The 24858-nt window shown below is 42.2% G+C and overlaps 1 protein-coding gene across 1 annotated transcript in view; it reads right to left on the bottom strand.

The window, feature by feature from the left end:
• The window catches only part of LOC118363666 (cadherin-23-like), a 544503-nt gene that overhangs the window by 325214 nt on the left and 194431 nt on the right, over positions 1–24858 (bottom strand). The window contains exon 9 of the mRNA XM_052486131.1: positions 10910–10988. Within this exon, the coding sequence (XP_052342091.1) occupies positions 10910–10988 (79 nt within the window). The remainder of the gene's footprint in view (positions 1–10909; positions 10989–24858) is intronic.

The raw sequence follows: 24858 nt of genomic DNA, 5'->3' as shown, positions 1-24858 counted from the left end.
TCAATTGACTGTTGCGTTCTCTGAATCTCTGCAACTAAAGTGTGTGTGTGGACTAAATATCAGCATGTTACCCTATGTAAATATTAGCAAATCAGCATGTATTTACTAATTTCTGAGTAATCACAGTAGGCTACAGCCCTATGACACTGTAGGCCATGTGACATGTTCCCTCCCACTGTTTATTCACTTTGAATACATTTGCTGGAGCAAGGAAATACATATTATTTATACACAGCAAGTCACCTGGCAATAATGGGCTACTCTCCCTTTTTATTTATTTGTCACTCTCCTCTCGTGTATCTGATATGTAAATAGCCCACCCATTTTTACCTACCTCATCCCCATACTGTTTTTATATATTTACTTTTCTCTTTTGCACACCAATATCTCTACCTGTACATGACCATCTGATCATTTATCACTCCAGTGTTAATCTGCAAAATTGTAATTATTCGCCTACCTCCTCATGCCTTTTGCACACAATGTATATAGACCCCCCACTTTTTTTCTTCTCTACTGTGTTATTGACTTGTTAATTGTTTACTCCATGTGTAACTCTGTGTTGTCTGTTCACACTGCTATGCTTTATCTTGTCATAACCTCACATGGTCTCTCCTATCATTGCTATGCAGACGACACACAATTAATCTTCTCCTTTCCCCCTTCTGATGACCAGGTGGCGAATCGCATCTCTGCATGTCTGGCAGACATATCAGTGTGGATGACGGATCACCACCTCAAGCTGAACCTCGGCAAGACGGAGCTGCTCTTCCTCCCGGGGAAGGACTGCCCATTCCATGATCTCGCCATCACGGTTGACAACTCCATTGTGTCCTCCTCCCAGAGCGCTAAGAACCTTGGCGTGATCCTGGACAACACCCTGTCGTTCTCAACTAACATCAAGGCGGTGGCCCGTTCCTGTAGGTTCATGCTCTACAACATCCGCAGAGTACGACCCTGCCTCACACAGGAAGCGGCGCAGGTCCTAATCCAGGCACTTGTCATCTCCCGTCTGGATTACTGCAACTCGCTGTTGGCTGGGCTCCCTGCCTGTGCCATTAAACCCCTACAACTCATCCAGAACGCCGCAGCCCGTCTGGTGTTCAACCTTCCCAAGTTCTCTCACGTCACCCCGCTCCTCCGCTCTCTCCACTGGCTTCCAGTTGAAGCTCGCATCCGCTACAAGACCATGGTGCTTGCCTACGGAGCTGTGAGGGGAACGGCACCTCAGTACCTCCAGGCTCTGATCAGGCCCTACACCCAAACAAGGGCACTGCGTTCATCCACCTCTGGCCTGCTCGCCTCCCTACCACTGAGGAAGTACAGTTCCCGCTCAGCCCAGTCAAAACTGTTCGCTGCTCTGGCTCCCCAATGGTGGAACACACTCCCTCACGACGCCAGGACAGCGGAGTCAATCACCACCTTCCGGAGACACCTGAAACCCCACCTCTTTAAGGAATACCTAGGATAGGATAAAGTAATCCTTCTCACCCCCCTTAAAAGATTTAGATGCACTATTGTAAAGTGGCTGTTCCACTGGATGTCATAAGGTGAATGCACCAATTTGTAAGTCGCTCTGGATAAGAGCGTCTGCTAAATGTCTTAAATGTAAATGTAAATATCTTGGCCAGGTCGCAGTTGCAAATGAGAACTTGTTCTCAACTAGCCTACCTGGTTAAATAAAGGTGAAATAAATAAATAAATAAAAATGAGCTGAGACACAAGGAAGGAATCCCTAGGACTTTGCTTATTTTCTTTAGAGCTGAATAACCACGTTCAAATGTGTGGGCTAGAAGAATCATCCTCACATTTATGTAAAATACCACATCTACCCAGGAGCACTCCTGCAGCCTGGAGGAAGTGTAAACACTCCTCCTAAATGCATCATGATCACCTTCACAGTGTGCATATTCTATCGTGACAGAATTACAGAATCCCTGGATGGTGGGGTCTATATGGTGATTTTCCATCCAGTGTTTAGACACTTGGGGCAAACAAGTTGTTTTATTTGTGACATGTGGAATAAAAGCCACTGTTGGCTGTCTGCTGTCTGGTTGATCGCTGCTAGCTATCATCTTCATCTCAACTAATTTGCATCTCGACGCGATTCAGGCAGCTACCTCCTATTCCTCCTCTTCCTGTACTGCCACTGCCTCGATCGGCTGATCAGGTTAATTTGTTATTTTATTGACTGCTTTTCTTGCATTAGCTAACAGAGATCGCCTATATTTATTCACATTCTGTAGATATATGTTTCGAGATTTGCTCATTTTGTCTCTCTTTACGGGAATTCTTTGTGGGAGATTTCAAACAAGGAAGTGCTGAGGCATTTTTACCAAACAGGTTGCCGGAAAGGACCTTTAAATGCCAGTAACCAATCGTATATCAGGAAATTACTAATCTTTCAGCACGAAGAACTACGTCTATATTGCCATGTATGGACCAGCTCACGATATGCTCTGGAAAACAAGCTTTTGAATGATATATAATTCAACATGGAGAGTTTTAAAAATAATCGTTGAAGTTCTACATGAAACACACCAACAATGACATTTATGCTAGGTGTAGTTGACGGAGTTGGGATACAATTATACAAATCGAGTATTTATATACATATTTGCCAAATTATTTGTACATGTATGAAAGTATGGAAATTATATTTGCAAAATTTCCCAAAATTTGAAAATTCATAGACGCAAGCGAAATTTATGCCTGTGGTGCCTGGCCTTAAAACAGGTTTTAAGATGCAAGTGGTTATATTAATTTGGGATCTATCGCATCCCACAACTGTCCCAAACTATGTCTGAAATGTTTATTTCCAGCAGAATAGAATAGGTCCCCTTTTGTACTATGGGGATAGTAGATTGACATAGGCTAAGTGCTTTTGCTGTTTGTTAGTCCTACTCATCTTGTGTAGGCATGGGCTACAGGGAGTTTCCATATACCAGTCATTTACAATCACAAAGGAAAGCCAACAATTGCAATCTTCAGGAGAAAAAATATATTATTGGGACATACTGTATTTTCTGGCTAAAGACAAATCAACAGCAGGAACATGAGTGAGCCTCACATCTAAGGTCTAGTCAAAGGGTCATGGGGTCCTGATGGGGTCAGGGAGTGGGCACTGGGGCGGCAGGGTAGCCTAGTGGTTAGAGCGTTGGACTAGTAACCGAAAGGTTGCAAGTTCGAATCCCCGAGCTGACAAGGTACAAATCTGTCATTCTGCCCCTGAACAGGCAGTTAACCCACTGTTCCTAGGCCGTCATTGAAAATAAGAATTTGTTCTTAACTGACTTGCCTAGTAAAATAAAAAAAAATAATAATAAAAAGTCACTATTAATACAAACTCTTTCTTAGCCCCACTCATGCACGCACACACACACACACACACCCAACCAACCAACCAACCAACAATAACTACTGTAAGCATCACGTCCCAGCTTAGCCCTCCGATGGTGAGAGAGAGGGAGGATATCCTGATCCCAGGTCCCCAGTTCATTAGCATAAATCAATTCTGCAGTTAAAACCTTTTATCTTAATTACTGTACTAATGAGACGAGTCCCAAAGGACTAAGTAAGCCACACCCTCTGACGACAGTCGAGGAGATGAGAAGTAGGTGTCTTACACAAGCACACAGGCATACACACCTGCATGCGTGTGCACGCAAGCACACAAAAACACACACACACACACACACACACACACACACACACACACACACACACACTAAATTGCATCATCCTCCCACCTTAAACTCTGAGAACTGCATCATTATCCTTCACTATCCATTATCTATGAAAATGATAATGATTTGATTTGATCAACCCTACAGTATCCATCTCCATAAGGGCTTAGTACAGCGCCATAACTTATGATTTCCCTCTGCCAAAAGGACTAGACACACTATCTAATTAATGCATTTTTAATGCTCTGCTCTTCTTCAACTCTGCAACACAAAAGAGCATCGCCTATCTGTAACAGTGAGTGGTTGGTTATAAAACCAGAGGCCACTGTGTTTGTTTTCATGGTGGCTTTGTAAGAAGTGGACTAGAATGGGATTTAGGCTTTCTGTCCATTCTGTGTGTGTCCGTGTGCCTGTATGTATTTGTGTGTGAGTGTTTGGTCAGTGCCTTGTCTCTGTAAGTGAAAGGGGCAGAGTGACTGGTTAAGGTCAGCCAGTGACTCAGCAAATTGTCAAGGGATGGGCATCTCTATCACTAAGAAGTGTGCCACACTGCCACCCTGCATGCCACCCTGACAACCAGTGCCAGTACACATTATTAACCAGCTGGCACTGCCATGGGCAGCATTGGGCACCCATGTAATGTGCTACCATCATGGCTGGTGACCCTCTTAGGGGACACTCAGAGTTTAGCCAGGGCATACCAGGGCACAGGGGGTGGCTGTTGGGCAATGTGGTTTGCATACAAGAAAGACCAATTCTCTGCATGACTTTCTATCTATCCCACTCTTCATTTCTATTAATTTACTGTACGATATGCATCCTCTATTTTCTCATTGGTTGAAACTAGTTGCAGTATGTGTCTGTCCTGCTGTAACCTAGCTAGCAACCTGTACTATTAGCATATTCAACAGTGTTTAAGAAATATATTACCTTCAAAATTGTGTTGTTATCTTGTGATCAAGCCGTCAATGTTTTGTTATTATTGGTGTGGTAAAAATGTTAGCTCACGGGTTAGCAATTACCATTTTTTACATTTCAGTAGAAATACTACTACTATCAGCTTTTTGATAAGCCGCTAAGTAAAACAATATGTTCAGTATTATCGGCATACTGTCCCCAGTTATTGGCCACCTTACTATTTTGTTCAATAAAAATGTCTATTATTTTAATTTAGTTAAATAAATGAGACACCAATCTCGTATCCGAAGTGTTTGCTAGATAGTTCACTGGTTGGCTAGTCTTCTGGTAAGAAAAAATGACTTGCCTATCAACCTTTCATTGCGTAGTCCGGTGCACCCTCCTGTGGACTCTTAAAAAATGGTTCTTCACCAACATATTCAGTGTTGTAACCAAATAATTTATCATAATTTGTTTTACAGATACATTTTATGTTTTGAGAAAATAGATGTGTACATCCAAATTTACATCACACAACAAATAGAACCCCAAATACCTACATATTTCATCAGCCTCTTGTCTGGTGAAGGGGAACCCATGGCTGGCGTTGTAGATACAGTACTGCACCAGTGAACTTTCATCCTCTGGTGCAAGCAATGTGGGTGGTCCACCGCGACAACCATGGATTACCCGGCCTCCCAGCCTGTCCGCCAGGGTCTGCCGAGGTACGCCATGCACCTTGGTAGATAATAAAATAAAACTGTTACTAGCAGATAAAATTCATATAGACGTGGTAATCTCCTAAAAACAAAAGATGCCTAACCTTGGCAGCCTGGCGGATAGCCATCCCTGCCCCGCAGTCCTCCATGGCGTGGAACATGTCCATCTCACTTCACTGCTTCCTCTTGGCTTTCTCCATGCTGTGGTGGTAAATACATGTAGCTAAATAACTTGGCATATTATACACATTCTAGAAAGATAGCTCAATCTGAATCTGTATAAACATTTACATGTCAAAGGTAAGGCATTGAAAGGTGAACGATTTCACAATAATTGAAAGTGTAACTATGTTTTTTGTTTGATGTTATCTGAAACAAATACTGTCCCAATTAGTTTAATATTGATGCATAGTCGTGGGTTGGTAACATTTTACTAAATACTGCCTCTACGCAGCTGTTGTAAGATGAAAAAAAGTGAATGGTTCAAAGTTCTAAAAATATTTTTGCAGATTGTGCAAAACACCCCCGTCAGAAGACTCCAATTTTGATACGGTAAAGCTTGACAACATTCACTTGTTTTCGTGATATGTATTATCTAACACTTAAAAATGATTTTCCTTTTTTGCTTACTTAGCAGTTATATCAACATTTAGCAACCAAGCTAGCAACATTAGCAAATGTGTTAGCTATATTTCAGAGGTAAAACGTTAAATGATGTGTGGTCTGTCGCGCAGTCAAATTGTACAATATACAGCGTGTCCCACAACATGTGTATTCATATGACTTTTTAGAAAACTCTCAAAACTTAACTTACATAAATTGCAATACAAATCGGTGGTCAGCTAGCTAGAAGGGTGTCTTTAGTCGCAAAACTTACCGTTATTTTCCAGTCCATTTAAATCTTTAGCTCGAGGTGATTTAGTCCTCCAACCGCTAGAAAGTGTCCGAAGGTAGGGGGTGTCCGATGTTGGGGGGAAATTAGCTATACTGATTCGCAGTTACTTTTGTAATATACAGTATTGTTGATGAAACTGTCTTCTATTTCTCTGTCCACTGTGGTCTAAGAGGCTAAAGAACCGGGCCCAGCCACCCTAACCCACACAACTCGGTTTGAGTCACACAACAAAAAAACATAAAGTAGGTCTCCTAGCATTACAGCACAATACAGACTGGCTGGAAATAGTCATTTTCAGCTGCAGTACATACTGTACAGTATGTGGAAGATAGTTCTGTTTGAAGTTTCTGTACTTTGTGGGATACAAAGACATGAAGCACATCACCGAGGATGCACGCACGCACGCACGCTCACTCACTCACTCACTCACTCACTCACTCACTCACTCACTCACTCACTCACTCACTCACTCACTCATGTACGTTGATTTACAGGATATTATGTCTCTGTCTGTCTAACTTTGGTGGGGCCCTAAAGGTATTGTAACACAACTTAGTCGTGGGTTGGTAAAATGTAATGTCTCGGACACACATCACATCATGTGCGCAGGAAGACAGGCACAGACTCACACACACACACACGTTACATGATACTATGCCTTTACATGTTTGTAATGTATCTCTCTATCAGAGGAAGCTGGTGAAAGGAGCTATAGAAGGATGGGCTCATCTTAATGGCTGAAATGGTTTCCATGTGTGATGTGTTTGATACCGTTCAATTTATTACATTCCAGCCATTACAATGAGTCCGTCCTCCTATAGCTCCTCCCACCAGTGTCCTCTATCACTCCCCATTTCCTGTGAAAAGTGTCGTAACACGATAACTCATGACGCATTTATGGGTGGAAGAAACCAGACAAATGGATTTGTTGTTCACTTTAGACTGTTAATAAGTTTTCTGAACTGACACTGGTCCTTTCCTATCATCGGTAAACATGCCCAGTCAAAAGTATTAGAGAGAGATACTACGAACTTGTCCAATAATATAGTAAATGCTAATTTGTGGTTTCCTTTACAACATGTTTTGCTACAGTGTCCTAATACAACCCAGGCAGAGGTGGTATAGCAGCCAAACTCCCTGATGTATGATCTTTATTGATTATGTGAACGTATTGAATGGTGTGTGTTTGAATCAGCCTTGTGTATTATTCTCTATGATTATCACCAGAAAATAGGTAATGTGACTAAATCGGTACGCGGCGTTAGAATTCTACTTTGACTCTGGTGCTCACTTTATAAATCATGATATTTTGATCAACTATGAATTAAATTGACATATTTTGGCAGAAAGCTACAAAAAAAATGCCTTGGTAAAAAGGTAAGCAAGAGTTCATCTACACTCAGTGCTTGACCATATACATTTGACGAAATACAATTATTTTTTTTATATCACTGCACGTCTTGCTATGCTGCTATCGAGATTTCAAGTTAAATTGTTGAAGTGATCGTAGATTCACCACCAGAATGTGGCTAATAAGCCACCGTTAGCTAACTGAGCGTAGGGCAGAGATGTTCTCTCTTACCGTGATCTCGGTCTCCCTCTCTCGCTTTTTTGAAATAAACATTGAATAGATTTGAACAATTGCATTTAGAATGAAGTATCGTTTTACCCCTCTTCTGACCAATTAGTCTGTATATTGTAAGTATACACAACACACACACACCTACCATCATTCACTTCCCATCATTCACCTCCAGAAGTTTACTCGAAATATGAGTTTATCCCTTCACTTCATTTTGTTATAAACATCTTTGATCTGACAGACGTTTACGTGAAACCCAGAATGCATTGTATGATGTCAACAAACATGTCAACAAGCTGTCTTCATCATAATCAGTACATCATTCACAAAATTATTTTACACACATCATATGTGTCCTTTACAATCCATGCAGGAATCGGAATGCATGATTTGTCACCAGACCTTGAAAACATGCACATAAAGCAGTAAATCAATAAATTATTACCTCACAAACTATAATGATTCATTGATACAAGTGGCGGGTGGCGGCAGTCAATTACGTAACCTCTGACACTCACTCAGAGCCACTCAGTGTTGTTTATGTATGTAGCTAGTGGGCTAAGCCATAGCATTAGCAATGTCTTTCAAAAGGAGACCATTTACAAATGAGTCAATTCTGACAATGAGTCTGAGTATGAAAGTGAGGAATCCCTCAATCAGAGGCCCCCCTGACCACCGATGATGTTCCAGGTCCCCCTGAAGATGCTGGTGGTGATGGAGGTAGGCCAACGGTGGGTCTGCGGTAGCTGGAAGGCCGCTAGCCATTTCACCCCTCCTGCAAAGCCCCTTGCCATCTCCTTCTGCAGCAGAGTGATTCAAGCTGTTTCTGACAGAGGAGCTAATGGGAGACATAGTGAAGGAGACCGATTGCTTGGAGCGACAGGAGAAGAGAGAGCCAAAGTGACGTGTGCGACATGAAGACAGGATTTGTCCAGAACATTAAAGTCAACACAGTGTTGACCATTGAGCTCCAACATTATACATTGTGCTCAAGCACTATTGAGCACATCTGTAGCAATTACTTACTGACTGACTTGACAAGTGACCTCACATGTTACTGTGCCTTTAGCAGTGGAGTTTCCTCAGAGGAGGAAGGGGAAGACCATCCTCCTCAGTAAATTTCATTCAAATAAATATAGTGCTACCTTCGAAAAAAGTTGTTATTTTTTGACAAAACAATACAAAACAATACAACATGTAACCAAATAATTGATGACAACACACTGTTTTGCAATGAAGGTCCACGGTTACCCCTGGGGCGGTAGGTAGCCTTGTGGTTAGAGCGTTAGGTCAGTAACTGAAAGTTTGCTGGAGCGAATCCCCAAGCTGACAAGGTAAAAATCTGTCATTGAACAAGGCAGTTAACCCACTGTTCCCCGGTAGGCCGTCATTGAAATAAGAATTTGTTCTTAACTGACTTGCCTGGATAAATAAAGGTTAAATTAAATAAATAAATAAACAGCACTCTGAAGGTGGAGCTGTTCTGTAATTCTCTGGGTACATTGACTTCAATACAAAACCTAGGAGGCTCATGGTTCTCACCTCCTTCCATAGAATTACACATTAATTACTGTATGAAAACTTCCAGAGGACATCCTCAAAATGTATCAGAGCTTTTGCAGCATGAACTGGCATGTTTTCCACCCACTCAAAGGATCAGAGAATGCACCGAACAAATGAAATAAAAGATCCCAGAAATGTTCCACACACGCAAAAAGCGTATTGCTCTCAAATGTTGTGCACACATTTGTTACATCCCTGTTAGTGGGCATCTCTCCGTTGCCAAAAATAATCCATCCACGTTACAGGTGTGGCATATCAATAAGCTGATTAAACAGTTTGATCATTACACAGGTGCACCTTGTGCAGGGGAAAATAAAATGCCACTCTAAAATACAGTGCAGTTTTGTTACACAACACAATGCCACAGATGTTTAAAGCTTTGAGCGAGCGATACATTTGCATGCTGACTGCAGCAATGTCCACAAGATCTGTTGCTAGAGAATTTAATGTTAATTTCTCTACCATAAGCCGCCTCCAACGTCGCTTTAGAGAATTTGGCAGTACGTATAACTGGCCTCACAACCGCAGACCACGTGTAACCACGCCAGCCCAGGACCTCCACATCCGGCTTCTTCACCTGCGGGATCGTCTGAAACCAGCAACCCAGGCAGCGGATGAAACTGTGGTTTTGCACAACCGAAGAATTTCTGCAGAAACTGTCAGAAACCGTCTCAGGGAAGCTCCTCGTTCTCACCAGGATCTACACCCCTACCTTTTTCGTTAAGATATCTGTGATCAAGAGATGCATATCTGTATTCCCAGTAATGTGAAATGCATAGATTAGGGCCTAATGAATTTATTTTAATTGACTGATTTCCTTTCCTGAACTGTATGTTGTGTATATATTTTTGTTCAGTACATATGCACTGAGTGTACAAAACATTTGGAACAGTTCCTAATATTAAGTTGCAGCCCCGTTTTGCCCTCAGAACAGCCTCAATTCGTCGGGGCATGGACTCTGCAAAATGTCAAAATTATTCCACAGGGATGCTGGCCCATGTTGACCTCAATGCTTCTCGCAGTTGTATCAAGTTGAGAGAGACAAAAAGCGAGGCATAAAGACAAAAATCCACCCCTTCATCTACACTGATTGAAGTGGATTTAACAGGTGGCATCAGTAAGGGATCATACACACACCCTGTATTCACCTGGTCAGCGGAAAGATTCAATTTAACATGTTCATATTATTGTATAACCCCTGAAAAAGTCCTGTTGATAGGACATTCCTATCTTGAGATATTTGAGTTGATATTTGTTAATCTTAGTCCACCTGTGTCATTGTGGTGCCATTTTTGGAAAAGGCTTTGCCTTTGACCTGTGCATTATGTCCTGCGACACTTTGACCCAGAATACTGACACAAACATTGTAATATCTCAGCAATGGTAAGGCCTGCAGACATGAAACAAAGAACACTGTGCTTCTGATAGTATTGTATGTTGTATGATCTGGTATGATCAGTTCAACTCTAAAAGCAATGTTTTGTTTACAACCCTAACACCCAATAATAAGCAGCGAGTGAGTGTGTGAGTGTGATGGGGATTGATTAACTAATTGATTGTGACAGACCTGAGATGATGGTGTAGCCGATGCCTCTTGGTCTCCCCAGATCCTGGTCAATGGCTCTTATCTTGCGCACCTCATAGCCCTGTGGACATACAGACATAGGAAAAAAGAGGTTCAGAGCACTTATTATCTTGTAGACACTATAGTAAGCACAACTTCTCATCCCCTTAGACTCTGCCACACCAAGACACTCCTCAAACACACACACACACACACACACACACACACACACACACACACACACACACACACACACACACACACACACACACACACACACACACACACACACACCTACCTATCTATCGTTTCAAAACTCTCCAGCTGAGCAGATGAGGTTGCAACTCATGAAAAAAAAGTAGAGAATGAGAAAGAGAGAGAGAGGGGCTGAAGAAAAAAAAGCTTTTTGAAAAGTCTTTGATCCGCAGTGTTCTCGGCCTCCGCGCCTCAATCCGACAAGGTGGCGGTGCTTAAAAACATCTCTCCATCCCTCTCTCTCTTTCTCCCTTTCCTTCTCTCTCACATTCTCTCTCGCTACCTTTGCTAAGCCGACCAGAAACCCCCCTCTTCTCTTTCCATCCCTCTCTCCCTCTCTGCCTCCCATTGATCCAGCAAATTGTGTCTGAGGCATGTTTATGCTCCAATTCTGCCAAAGCATCTTTTGTCATTGACTAATTACAGCAGAATCAATTAAAGGTATTTTAAATTGGAGTGATCACTACCAGAGACAGAGGGAAGAGAGATGGAGATGGGAGAGGGTAGGTAGAGACGGAGAGAGAAAGTGAGCGAGAGAGAGATGGAGAGAGCTGAAGTAATATGAGCAATATTCTCCTGCTGTCCACACAAGTGAAACATGTTCAATCAACCGGCATTTAAACCCCCTACCCTTCACCCTCTCTCACCATTCCTCCCTCCCTCTCAGCTCTCACCTCCTCTCCTCTCTGTTTCTGTTTCCCTTATCCTTGTACAATGCTACCTTACACCCTCCCCACCCCCACCACCCCAAAATACCCCCCACTCTCCCTCTCTCTTTCCTTTCAGCTCACCAGTTTGACAGCCAAATTGTCTTTGTCCCAGAAAGGGTTTAAATGGCGTCTCTGACAACACAAATCCATAACAGCCAAAAAATCTGTCCCTATGCTGTTCTTTGACAAATACGTTTCAATCTCAACCTGCCATCAAAGTTTTGTATGGATGTTTTGTGGAACGAGAGAGACAGTAAGGGATAGAGGGAGAGAGAGGGACAGGGAGAGATGGAAGGAGTGAGAGATAGAAAGAAAGAAAGAGAGAAAACAAGAGAGCTGGAGAGAGGGAAAAAGAAAGACAAGGAGAGGGAGGGATGGCATTTGAAAAATGACCTATGACAGGGCTACGTGTTTGATATCTGTTTACGTGAAAATGTCACCAGCCTTGAGGATAGTTGACACCCACTCAGTCAGTCAAGCCCAGTGGCTTATCACAGGCAAACACTAGCAAACTGAAAATAACAGATGCCTGTTAGAATATGATCTGAGGGCAGGAGTGTGTCAGAGTAGCACATTTACAGTATCGTGGCACTAACCATGCCTTGCAAAAGTATTCATCTCCCTTCACGTTTTTCCTATTTTGTTGCATTACAACTTGTAAATTAACTGCATTTTTATTTTGGATTTCATGGGACATACACAAAATAGTCCAAAGTGAAATGAAAAAAAATGACTTGTTTCAAGAAATTCACGGAGAAGTGGAGCATATGTATTCACCTCCTTTGCTATGAAGCCCCAAAATAAGATCTGGTGCAACCAATTACCTTCAGAAGTCACATTATTAGTTAAATAAAGTCCACCTGTGTGCAATCTGTGTCACATGATCTCAGTATATAAACTCAGCAAAAAAAACAAGAAAGGTCCCTTTTTCAGGACCATGTCTTTCAAAGATAATTCTTTAAAAAATCTTCATTTTTATCTTCATTATTATAAAAAAATAAATAAAAAATAAGATGGCGAAGCAATGCAGACGTGTTTTGTCGTCCTCTCGTGTACTTTGTATTTTTCGTCTTTTTTTGTATATATTTACATTTTATTTTCAATCTCTTTTCCATTTTTAAATTAAATATACCTTCCGGTAACCTGCCTCACCCAATGTGATACGGAACCGCTATTTTGTTTTTACCTTATAGCCAGAACCTCCATCAGAGGCTAGCCCATCAGCAGTTAACCAGATAATTATCTACCAGCTATTTAGTCATTGTTAGCCACTGCTAGCAGCCTTTACCTTCCGCACAGACACCAGCTCTTTTTTTTCCTGGATAATACTTGCCAGCCTACCAGTATCTGACTGTTTTCTCCACTACAACGCCGAACTCCCACCGTAAACCCTGGACCATTACTCCTGATCATCACAGCTAGCTAGTTGCCATCGAGTGACCCAGCCCCGAAGCTAGCCCTGAGCCAGGCCCACCTCCTGGCGTACTCAGTGGTCACCCGGACTCTCCCCATACTCGGCTAGAATCCACTGCTCCACCGGTTCCCTGCCGTAAGCTCTGGACCTTTGCATCGGATCATTGCTGCTTGCAAGTTGCTACTGAGTGGCTATAGCAGCTAATGCCCTTGCCCCAGCACTAGCAACAGTTGACCGCGAGCCACGCGCTTCTCCCGGCTAGCAAACAAAATTACTACAACTACAATACCTCTTTCACCATCTGGCTTGGACCCTTTGACGACACGGTGCCCCGCCATACTACCACAACTGGTCTGCAGACGAAACTCCATCCGCTGTGCCTTCAACCCGGCCTTTGCCGGACGTCGGAGCAGACGCTTCTACTTACCCCGGCCTGCTAACTTTAAACGCTGTGTCTCCCCCATTCTAGCGTAGTAACAACTACTCTTCGGCTTCCCATCTCCATCTATTGCTGTTCACTGGACCCTATGATCAGTTGGCTACATAGCTGATGCCTGCTGGACTGTTCATTAATCACGGTACTCCATTTTGTTTACATTTGTTTATCTGTCGGCCCCTGCCGCGAACTCAGGCCATGTGTGTAGTTAACCGACTCTCTTTACCCACTCTTTACCCACTCATCGCCATTTAACCTGTTGTTGTTCTTGTCTTAGCTGATTAGCTTTTGTTGTCTTACACGTTGTTGTCTTAGATAGCTCTCCCAATCAACACCTGTGATTGCTTTATACCTCACTTTTTGTCTCTCTCAAATGTCAATATGCCTTGTATACTGTTTAGGATTTTTATCATTGTTTTAGTTTACTCCGGAGCCCCTAGTCCCACTCAACATGCCTCAGATACCTCCTTTGTCCCACCTCCCACACATGACGTGACCTCACCCAGCATAACTAGTGCCAATCTCTCTTATCATCAATCGGTGCCTGGGTTTAGCTTCACTGTACCCGCACCCCACCATACCCCTGTCTGTACATTATGACCTGAATCTATTCTACCACACCCAGAAATCTGCTCCTTTTATTCTCTGTCCCCAATGCACTAGACGACCAGTTTTGATAGCCTTTCGCCGTACCCTCATCCTACTCCTCCTCTGTTCCTCGGGTGATGTGGAGATTAACGCAGGCCCTGCGTGTCCCCAGGCACTCTCATTTGTTGACTTCTGTAACCAAAAAAAGCTGTGGTTTCATGCAGGTTAACATAAGAAGCCTCCTCCCTGAAATTGTTTTATTCACTGCTCTAGCACACTCTGTCAACCCGGATGTCCTAGTCGTGTCCGAAACCTGGCTCAGGAAGACCACCAAAAACCCTGAAATGTACATCCCTAACGCTAACATTTACCAACAAGATAGAACTTCCAAAGGGGGCGGTGATGCAATCTACTGCAGATATAGCCTGCAGAGTTCTGTCTTACTATCCAGGTCTGTACCCAACCATTTGAGCTTCTACTTTTAAAAATCCACCTTTCCAGAAACAAGTCTCTCACCTTTGCCGCTTGCTATAGACCACCCTCTGCCCTCAGCTGTGCCCTGGACACCATATGGGAACTGATTGCCCCATCTATCTTCAGGCAGTGGATATGTTTTTGGGGGATTCAGTTCATTTGCATGGCAAAGAGGGACTTTGCAATTATTTGCAATTCATCTGATCACTCTTCATAACATTCTGGATTATTTGCAAATTGCCATTATACAAACTGAGGCAACAGACTTTGTGAAAATTAATATTTGTCATTCTCAAACCTTTTGGCCACACCTGTACAAGTCTCTGCTAGGTAAAGCTCCGCCTTAACTCAGCTCACTGGTCACCATAGCAGCACCCACCCGTAGCACACATTCCAACAGGTATATCTCACTGGTCAACCCCAAAGCCGATTCCTCCTTTGGCTGCCTTTCCTTCCAGTTCTCTGCTGCCAATGACTGGAACGAACTGCAAAAATCACTGAAGCTGGAAGCCATATCTGTTTAACATAACATATTTAAAATAATCCATCTACCTTGAGGATCTGTTTGTACAATTTGCACATTTGGATCAAAATTACTGTTAATTAATTTCATCACTCCTTTAGAATTTCTTTGCCCATGGGGGGAAAAATGCAGTTTCTTATCCTGGCATCATTCACAAGTGAAAATATATAATTCACAAGTGAAAGGCTAATATTGTCACCCATCAGATTATTCTTGATTTATTAATCGTGTCTTTACATATACGAAATAATATATGTGTGACATTTGTTCTGATTTAGAATGGACCATTATCACGCATCTGTCTCGAAACAGGGACAGCGGGGAAAAAATACATAATCTTGATGCATTTAAATAGCGACTGGAGGACGCTTTTCCCGTGGTTGAGTTTCATGCCAGCCATGTTGTAAAGATAAACAATGTGCTTAATATTAGGAAAGTTGAGAATTAAATATAGATGGCCTAGCCTATAGAAAGCTCTTTTTATTATTGGCCATCACTCTGTTTTCTAGCGCAACTGCATAACCTATAGAAATGTTGCGCAACATGAGCTCATGGGCTCTAAAGAAGTGCTGGATTAGATTTTCGAATACATTTGCATTGATGTCAGAGTGATTGGGACAATAGAGTGCTGAGTACCAGGCAGTTAGCAAGTTTGGTAGGATACTAAATTGTAATGGCTGCTTCCAACTCACACCTTCAAACACCTAGATCCCCTGAGCGCGCAGCTCACTCTCCAGATCCCAATCACCTGAATTCTAATCACCCGTTCACACACAATATAGTTCAGTTCTTTGCACCCCATCACTGTGAGGTATTGTTTGTTTTGTGACACACGTCTTACAGAGCTCTGTTTTTCCCTGTGATTTACTCCTCCCGTTTATGATAGTTTTTGCTTGCTTCACAAACGATGCCTTTTGCCTATTCCCTTTTTCATCGGATTTCCTGTTATCTACCTATTGCCTGATATCCCGGACTACGTTATTGGTCTTTCCCTGCCTGTACTGTTGCCCTTTTGGACCCCTGTGTATGACCTTCTGCATGCCCCTGGACCCAGCTACATGCCTCCTCATGTGGTCCTTTGCAATGAACACCTGCTGCCCTGCCCTTGGAACCAGCTCTCTGTCTCCCCTTGTGTTCATTACACAAATGACCATCAGCAGCATCAAAGATTGGAGAAGCCTATTTACCGTGACTAAACGGACACATGGAATTTGACTGCCTTCATGACTCATAACCACCAGTGTGGAGTTAGTAGTCACCGCAACAGCCCTAGTGGTGGATCTTGGATGATATGAGGCTATTTTGCGTGTACATTTTTGCCACAAGTGGATCTTCCAGCAAGACAATAACCCCAAGCACACATGAAAATACAGAAATAAATGGTTAATTGACCACAAAATGTAAATATTGCAATGGCCATCACTGACTCTGGACTTGAACCCCCATTGAAACCCTCTGGTTAGAATTGAAGGATATCAAAATATGGAAAGATTCTGTAAGGAGGAATGGTCTAAGATCCCTCCCAATGTGTTCTCCAATGTCATATAACATTTTTAGGAAAAGTCTCAATGTCAATATCTTTTTTTTCCGAATTTTACTAATCAGCTACTACTCCGGACTTTGATCAGCTGAATCAGGTGTGTTAGTGTAGGGTGTAGAAAAAGCCAAACCCACCCAGTAGCTCTTCATGAAGACAGAAAACTCTGTTAGCCACACTTTCTCTCTGCCCCCCCCCTCCTTTCTCTCTCTCCCTCTCCCTCCCTTCTTCCTCAACCCTCTTTCACTTACTCTCTCTTTCTCCCACATACCTTATTTCTTCCTCTCTTCTCTCCTTCGTCTCTTCCCACTACCGCTCCCCCTGACCTTCGTTGTGACATCTGATTTATCGGAGAGTCGGGGAGACACCAGGCGTCGCCTCAGTCATACCCAGTTAATATGCATTGAAATTTAGCACTTGACATTTCACTACTGCACTGCATAGATGGTACTAGGAGAGCAAGGAGAGCAGCGCAATTAGAAAGGGGACAGAGAGAGGGACTGAGGAAGACAAGATGAAGGGGGAGTGAGGGAGGGGACAGAAATAGGGGGAGTAAGAGAAGGCAAGAGAGAGGGATGGGGTAGTGCAGTTAGAGAGGAGAGAGGTCCCCCAAATTGACTCTGGATTTTCAGACATTGCCAAAATATATGTGATAAAGTAACTATTTGTCCACACTGCCTCCAACACGTAGCGGATATTTCTTTGTTAATTTTATCAAGATTATCAGGGCTCATACAAAGACGATGTAGTACTTTGAGTTGGAACTCCATTGTTTGATTACATGTAGTAGCTTTATATTGTGTTTTCCATACATTCCCCCAACTCTTCTCTGATATATGCACCTGTAATTCACCCTACCATGAGTTCTTAAGATTATCTAAAGATAATATTAGAATGTTAATGATATTGTGATAAAAGTTTGAAACAGTCCCAATGTTTTCCCCTTGATAAAATAATTTGGCTCAGTAATTTTTTGTAACAATCCTTTTTTAACAATCCATTTTTTTACACTGCATTGCTGGGAATTGGCTCGGGAGTAAGCGCTTCCTGACAAAGTCTACACTTCTTGTATTCGGCGCAAGTGACCAAAATTGTATTTCATTTTTGATTAGAATTGCCTTACTTGAATGTACCTATAAACATTTCTCTGGGATAAAATGAATTTCTCCTAGATTTCTTGAAATTATTTAAGAATTGAGCCTTTCAACAGTTGAGACTCTAGGAAGCAGGAAGGAGAGCAGGGTTGTGGAATGAAAGGTGAGTGTCTAGGAATGTCATTAATCAGTTTATATTGGTGTTGAACGTCAATGTATGAGTGATAATTTGATTTGGTTTAATGCTCACAACAGAAATAGGGTCTGCTGTAAAGTGTAGACAACGTAAAGGCATTGTAGCACAATATTGATTCTCAATTTTAAGCCATAACAAATCCTTTGGTTGTTGAATCCATGACGCCATGTGGTTAAGTTGCGCAGCCCAGAAATACAATTTAAGGTTAGGAAGGCCAAGCCTACCCAATAATTTGGACAGCTGCAGTTTTTATAACTCACACAAGCCTTGTTATTTTGCCCTAAAAATGTGCCTATTGCTGTATTTAGGCAAGTTTTTAGAGGAAGCATTGAAAACAGATAAAGCAGTCTTGGTAAGACCTGCACCTAGATCTTCAGTGATTTTACTAATCACAGGGGGAAGGGGGGAGTTCAAAGCATATAGTTTCCCATAGTCTGATGTAACATTAACAGCCAAGTAGTGTATGCTCGTATCAGTCCACTTAAATGCGTAGTTGCCTTTGATGCTTGAGGTTTCAGCACAAATGTCATCATTGCAATAGTTTCAGTTACATAAATGTTACAGCCTGATGTAGCACCATATTCACCCATTAATTTAAATATATTTGGAATTGTTGTCTCAGTCTCTGTGGCATCATCTGCATATAGAGATATATTGTGTTCTTTTGGCCCCACCTGCAGACCATGAATGTTTATCGCACTTTGAATAGCTTTCATCAGAGTTTCTATACTAAGGGCAAATAAAAGTGGCGAGAGAAAATCTCCTTGACGATTTCCACGTTGTAGCAAAAAAGAATGCAACATATCCCCATTTGTTCTAACATGGACTTTGGACTTTCATATATCAACTCTATTTCAAAAAGCGCTCCCCAAAACCAAACTAATTTAATGTTGGTAACAGAAAAAAAGTAACTTTTGTTGTTGGGTGTAACTTTCTGCAAATGTCAATAAACCCCTGGGCAAGACGTAACTTTGCCCAGTACAGTTCTGATATCGAGAGTATATTGTTCAGCTGCATCCTTTTTCAGTTGCAGTGCAAGAAGTTTACCTGGTTTGTCTCCCTGAGTATAGTCCTAGTATAGAACCCCCAGCTTTATAAGTAAGAAGCGTAATAAGCTCTCCGTTCGCTGCAGTCAACTGAATTAGTGTTCCTTGTTTCGTTTGTCTTTCCTCTAATGTGAAGATTTCTCTCTCAATCTTCTCTTGTTTTTTAAAACATACTTTTTTGAACAGATATGAAGAGGTTATAATTTGACTCCTAAAATAAGCCGAGGCACTCTCCCATAAAAGTGGCGGGATGATACCTTCCGTTGATTTAAATTGACAAAATGTTCAGCTTAAATAACCTTTTGAAAACAAGTTTCTCCAAGAAGAGAAGCATTCAGCCTCCACATGTATGTACCAGGAAGTCAATCGTTGAACTTTTGTTTTAGGGATACAGGACTGTGATACGAGATGGTATTAATAATACCGTTTTCTACCTGATGAGCTAAGATCTGAGGGATAAGAAAAAAGTAAATCCTAGAGTAAGTGCCATAGGGATTAGATGTTGGGTATCATTTTTAATGTTGGGTGTAACTTTCTGCACATTTTAATAAACCCCTGTTCTTCACAGAGATATGTAACTGCTCTAGACATTTTGAATATGGGACCATTTTATATCCATGTGTGGATATAAAATGCAATTAAAGTCACTTCCAACTACACAATGTGTATTTGACTGCTTTGCGATCTCTAAGAAACATCAATTAATAAATTGTGTGGAATCATAATTTGGTGCATATACTGTATATTAGCAAAAGTTAAATGAATGTCAAATAATGGGCACTGAATAATAACAAACTGATCCTCTGAATGAGTTACCTTATTTTTCAATGTAAAAGACGTACCCATTCCCATTTAAGCTTTTTGTGCTCGTTATCTGATAAGTGAGTCTCCTGGAGGAGAGCGATGTCACAATCCATTTGTTTTAGCTGTGTCAATATTGTTTTCCATTTGACCACATGTATAGGCACTTCACATTAAACATCTGAATGTTATTAAGCGACGTCATTGTCAGTATAAAGTGTAAATATCAATCACTACAGTCCTTGATTTGAATGCACCTTTTCCTTGTGCCCATAACTGCAAGAAAGAAATGCTATTTTGTTTCTCAACAAACAAAACAGAGCAACAAACACACAGAGGAACAACAAGAAAATCAACAGTAAAGGAGACTGAACAGTGAAATTAAAAGAAGAACACAGGGTGGTGTTGTGTTCTTTAAACAAAGGGGGGATCCTCACAACACTCAGTAGAGGGGCAAATGTGGAAACAAAGTGACATTTCAGGCTATATTATAGCATATCTGACTTCAAATTCCACTTCAGCGACCTATCGTTTCATGGTAGCAAGGATGCAAAAAAAAAAGATAGGAGCCTGGAAATGGACCGGCATGGATGAAACATTCAATACACTCATATATAGCCAATAGCATATTAAATGTGGTTCTAACTCAAATAATATTATAAGAAAATGTATAATAATATGCAGGCAGGCAAAGTGGCACTCATTCCAAAGCAGGTTGTCCTAAACAGTACATTTTAAATGTTGGCAATTAAATGTAATCCAAAAGCATTGCCTAAATCAGTAAATAATAATCAATAATCAATAAAGGGTCAGCAATTTTAGGATAATATTTACAGTAACCTACACTTGGGTAGCCTATATGCAATTGCCATGAAACAACGTAAAAATATGTCTCTTTACTCTATAGCACAGAGAAAAGGGGAATGATGAAAGTAGGCTGTACCGTTTTTTTCTAGTTTATATAAAATACCATCCAGACAAGCTGTAGGTTACAGATTGCTGAATTAGTCCAGCAATAAGGTCCCAAATATTAGCATAAACCCAAATAGTTTCTAGTCCTTATGAACAAGGGGTCGCTTTAGTAGTCAATGTGGATTGGAAAATGTTCCGCGGTAGATTTAGGCTACTGCTTGGGCCTTGAGTCCTTCTGACTGGCCCAACAGTTTGCCACATATTGTACTGTAGTCTGTATATTTTTTGGACCCTTTCCTCAAATCTGGAAGGTGGTGTAATTCCAACGGAGCGCCGGAAGGACTCGGCACCAGGCACAGAAGATGTGGGTCTTGCTCTCATGGGTGACACGCAGCTTCGCAGGGAACATCAGAGAGTATGTGATGTTTTGGCTGCCAATTCTCAATTGATCACGTTATAATCTTTTATTTTCTGCAACAGCTCAGCAGTATAGTTTCATGTTTAAAGTTTCAAATAATAGCCATTGAAGATAGATGTCCTTGTAGAATGTTCTCCCTTGGTTTATCGACAGCTGAATGATCTCGTTTCATTTAAAAGCGCCTGATGATAGTGCTTGACCTCTGTGTTTCCTTCACTCCGGGCCTGCTCTAAGGTGCAGGCGTGACTCTGTGGGCCTTCTCAATGACCAGAGGTGTAAGCAGCCTCGATTTCCAAGACCTCGCTCAGCATCTTGTCCGTAAATGTAGACATTTTCTGCCCCCTTTCTACATTGGTTTCGACCACAAAAATGAGATGAACCTCCACCATCTCGGTCTCTGTTTCAGCTGTAATGGCAATCTCTACCACCTTGAGAAGTTGGGGGTCGGTGAACGGCTTAACCACGGTGAAAATATATTCTGTTTGATGCTGTGTTTCTCTTGAATACTTATCCCTACTCATTGCCAGTCCGATGTAAAGGTCAAATATGTACTTTTAACTTGTGAAAGTTAACTTAGGCAGAAATACACAGCCTTCCCCCCAAAATACCAAAACCAAACATAACTATGTAATCGGTAGCTTATCAATAGTTTGTTGATAGTAGGAAAATGTATTTCCAAGTACATTCTAAAATACATTAAACGATTGCACATTTTGCTGTGTTACAGTCTGAATTCAAATTATATATAAAAACAATTCTTTACACACAACACCCCATAGTGAGGACATATAAAAATAAACATGTTTTTGCAAATGTATTGGCAATGAAATACAGAAATAGCAAATATACTTAAGTATTCACACCCCCTCAATACTTTGTAGAAGCACCTAAGTCTCTAATACCTTTCCACACCTGGATTCTGCAACATTTGCCCATTATTCTTTTCAAAATTATTCAAGCTCTGTCAAATTGGTTGTTGATCATTGCTAGACAACTATTTCCAGGTCTTGACATAGATTTTCAAGTAGATTTAAGTCAAACATTTTACTCAACCAGGAACATACACTGTCTTCTTGGTAAGTAACTCCAGTGTATATTTGTCCTGTGTTTTAGAGTATTGTCCCGCTCAAATGTGAATGAATCTCCCAGTGCCTGGTGGAAAGCAGACTGAATCAGATTTGACTTTTTTTTATCCTGAAAAACTCCCCAGTACATAATGATAACAAGCATACCAATAACATGATGCAGCCACCACTCTGCTTGGAAATATGGAGAGTGGTACTTAGTAATGTGTTGTATTGGATTTGCCCCAACATAATATGTTGTATTCATGACAAAAAGTGAATTGCTTTGCCTAATTTTTGCAATATTACTAATGCCTTGTTGCAAACAAGATGCATGTTTTGGAAATCATTTTATTCTGTACAGGCGTCCTTCGTTTCACTCGGTCAATTAGGTTAGTATTGTGGAGTAGCTACAATGTTGTTGATCCATCCTCAGTTTTCTCCTTTCATAGCCATTAAACTCTATAACTGTTTAAAGTCACAATTGGCCTCATGGTGAAATACCTAAGTGGCTTCCTTCCTCTCTGGCAAATGAGTCAGGAAGTAGGCCTGTGTCTTTGTAGTGACTGGGTGTATTGATACACCATCATTTCACCATGCTCAACCATCTACCAATAGATGCCCTTCTTTGTGAGGCATTTGAAAACATACCTGGTCTTTGTGGTTAAATATGTGTTTGACATTCACTGCTCGACTGAGGGACCTTACAGATAATTGTATATGTGGGATACAGAGATGAGGAAGTATTTTTTTTTTAAATGATGTTAAACACTAGTTGCACACAGTGAGTCAATTTATGTGACTTGTTAAGCAAATGTCTCCTCCTGAATGTATTTAGGCTTGCCAAAACAAAGGGATTGAATACTTATTGACAGTAGACATTTCAGCTTTTCATTTTTAAATAACTAGTAAATTTAAAAAAAACATCATTACACTTTAACATTATAGGTATTATGAGATCCAAAAATCTGAATTGGATCCATTTCAAATTAAATCTGAAACACAACACAATGTGGAAAAAGTACGTTCTGAAGCCACCTTAACTGTTATGACAATCCATCTCATGGGAAGCCAAAAAGCACTGAGACAAAGCCTTCTTGTCACGTTCTGACCTTTATTCCATTGTTTTGTCTTTATTTAGTATGGTCAGGGCGTGAATTGGGGTGGGCAGTCTGTGTTAGTTTTTCTATATTTTCTATTTCTGTGTTTGGCCTGATATGGTTCTCAATCAGAGGCAGCTGTCTATCTGTCCCTGATTGAGAACCATATTTGGGTAGCCTGTTTTCCTTTGTGTTTTGTGGGTGTTTATTTTTAGTCTTTGTGTGTCTGCACCAGAAAGAACTGTTTCGGTTGTCACTTTGTTGTTTTGTATTTTTGAAGTCTTCAGTTTCTTATTTTAAAGATGAACACTAACCACGCTGAGCTTTGGTCCTCTCCTTCTTCCACCGACGACAACCCTTACAGAACCACCCACCATGAAAGGACCAAGCAGCGTGGTAACAGGCAGCAGCAGGAGAGGCAGCGATACCTGGAGAGATGGAGTTGGGAGGAGATTCTGGACGGCAAAGGACCCAGGACTCAGCCAGGGGAATATCGCCGTTCCAAAGCAGAGCTGGAGGCAGCGAAAGCAGAGAGGCGCCGGTATGAGGAGGCAGCACGGCAGCGCGGCTGGAAGCCCGAGAGGCAGCCCCAAAAATGTATTGGGGGTGGCACACGGGGAGTGTGGTGAGTTTCGGTAGGAGACCTGTGCCAACTTCCAGTGCTTACCGGAGAGCGAGAGGGACCGGACAGGCACAGTGTTGTGCGGTGGAGCGCACGGTGTCCCCGGTGCGTGTGCATAGCCCGGTGCGGTATATTCCAGCTCCTCGTATCGGCCGGGCGAGAGTGGGCATTGAGCCAGGTGCCATGAAGCCGACACTACGCATCTGGTCTCCAGTGCGTCTCCTTGGGCCGGCGTACATGGCACCAGCCTTATAAATGGTATCCCTGGTTCGCCAGCACAGCCCAGTGCGGGCTATTCCACCTCGCTGCACTGGCCTGGCTACGGGGAGCATTCAACCAGGTAAGGTTGGTCAGGCTCGGTGCTCAAGAGCAACCCCCCGCACCAGGGTGTTTCTCCGTCTTCTCCCTACATGTGCTCTCGCCTGCCCAGCGTCTCCCATCTGTCCTGAGCCGTCAAGAGTCTCCCGTCTGTCCTGAGCCGCCAGAGCCGGCAGTCTGTCATGAGCCGGCAGTCTGTCATGAGCCGCCAGTCTGTCCTGAGCCACCAGTGCCGCCAGTCTGTCCTGAGCCGCCAGAGTCTCCCGTCTGTCCTGAGCCGCCAGAGCCGGCAGTCTGTCATGAGCCGCCAGTCTGTCCTGAGCCACCAGTGCCGCCAGTCTGTCCTGAGCCGCCAGAGCCGCTAGTCTGTCCTGAGCCGCCAGAACAGCCAGTCTGTCCTGAGCCGCCAGTCTGTCCAGAGCCGCAAGAGCCGCCAGTCTGTCC

The sequence above is a fragment of the Oncorhynchus keta genome, chromosome 3 (assembly GCF_023373465.1).
Source record: "Oncorhynchus keta strain PuntledgeMale-10-30-2019 chromosome 3, Oket_V2, whole genome shotgun sequence".
In the NCBI taxonomy this organism is placed as follows: Eukaryota; Metazoa; Chordata; class Actinopteri; order Salmoniformes; family Salmonidae; genus Oncorhynchus; species Oncorhynchus keta.
Note: the sequence above shows the minus strand (reverse complement) of the source record. Positions and strands in the feature narration are given on the sequence as shown.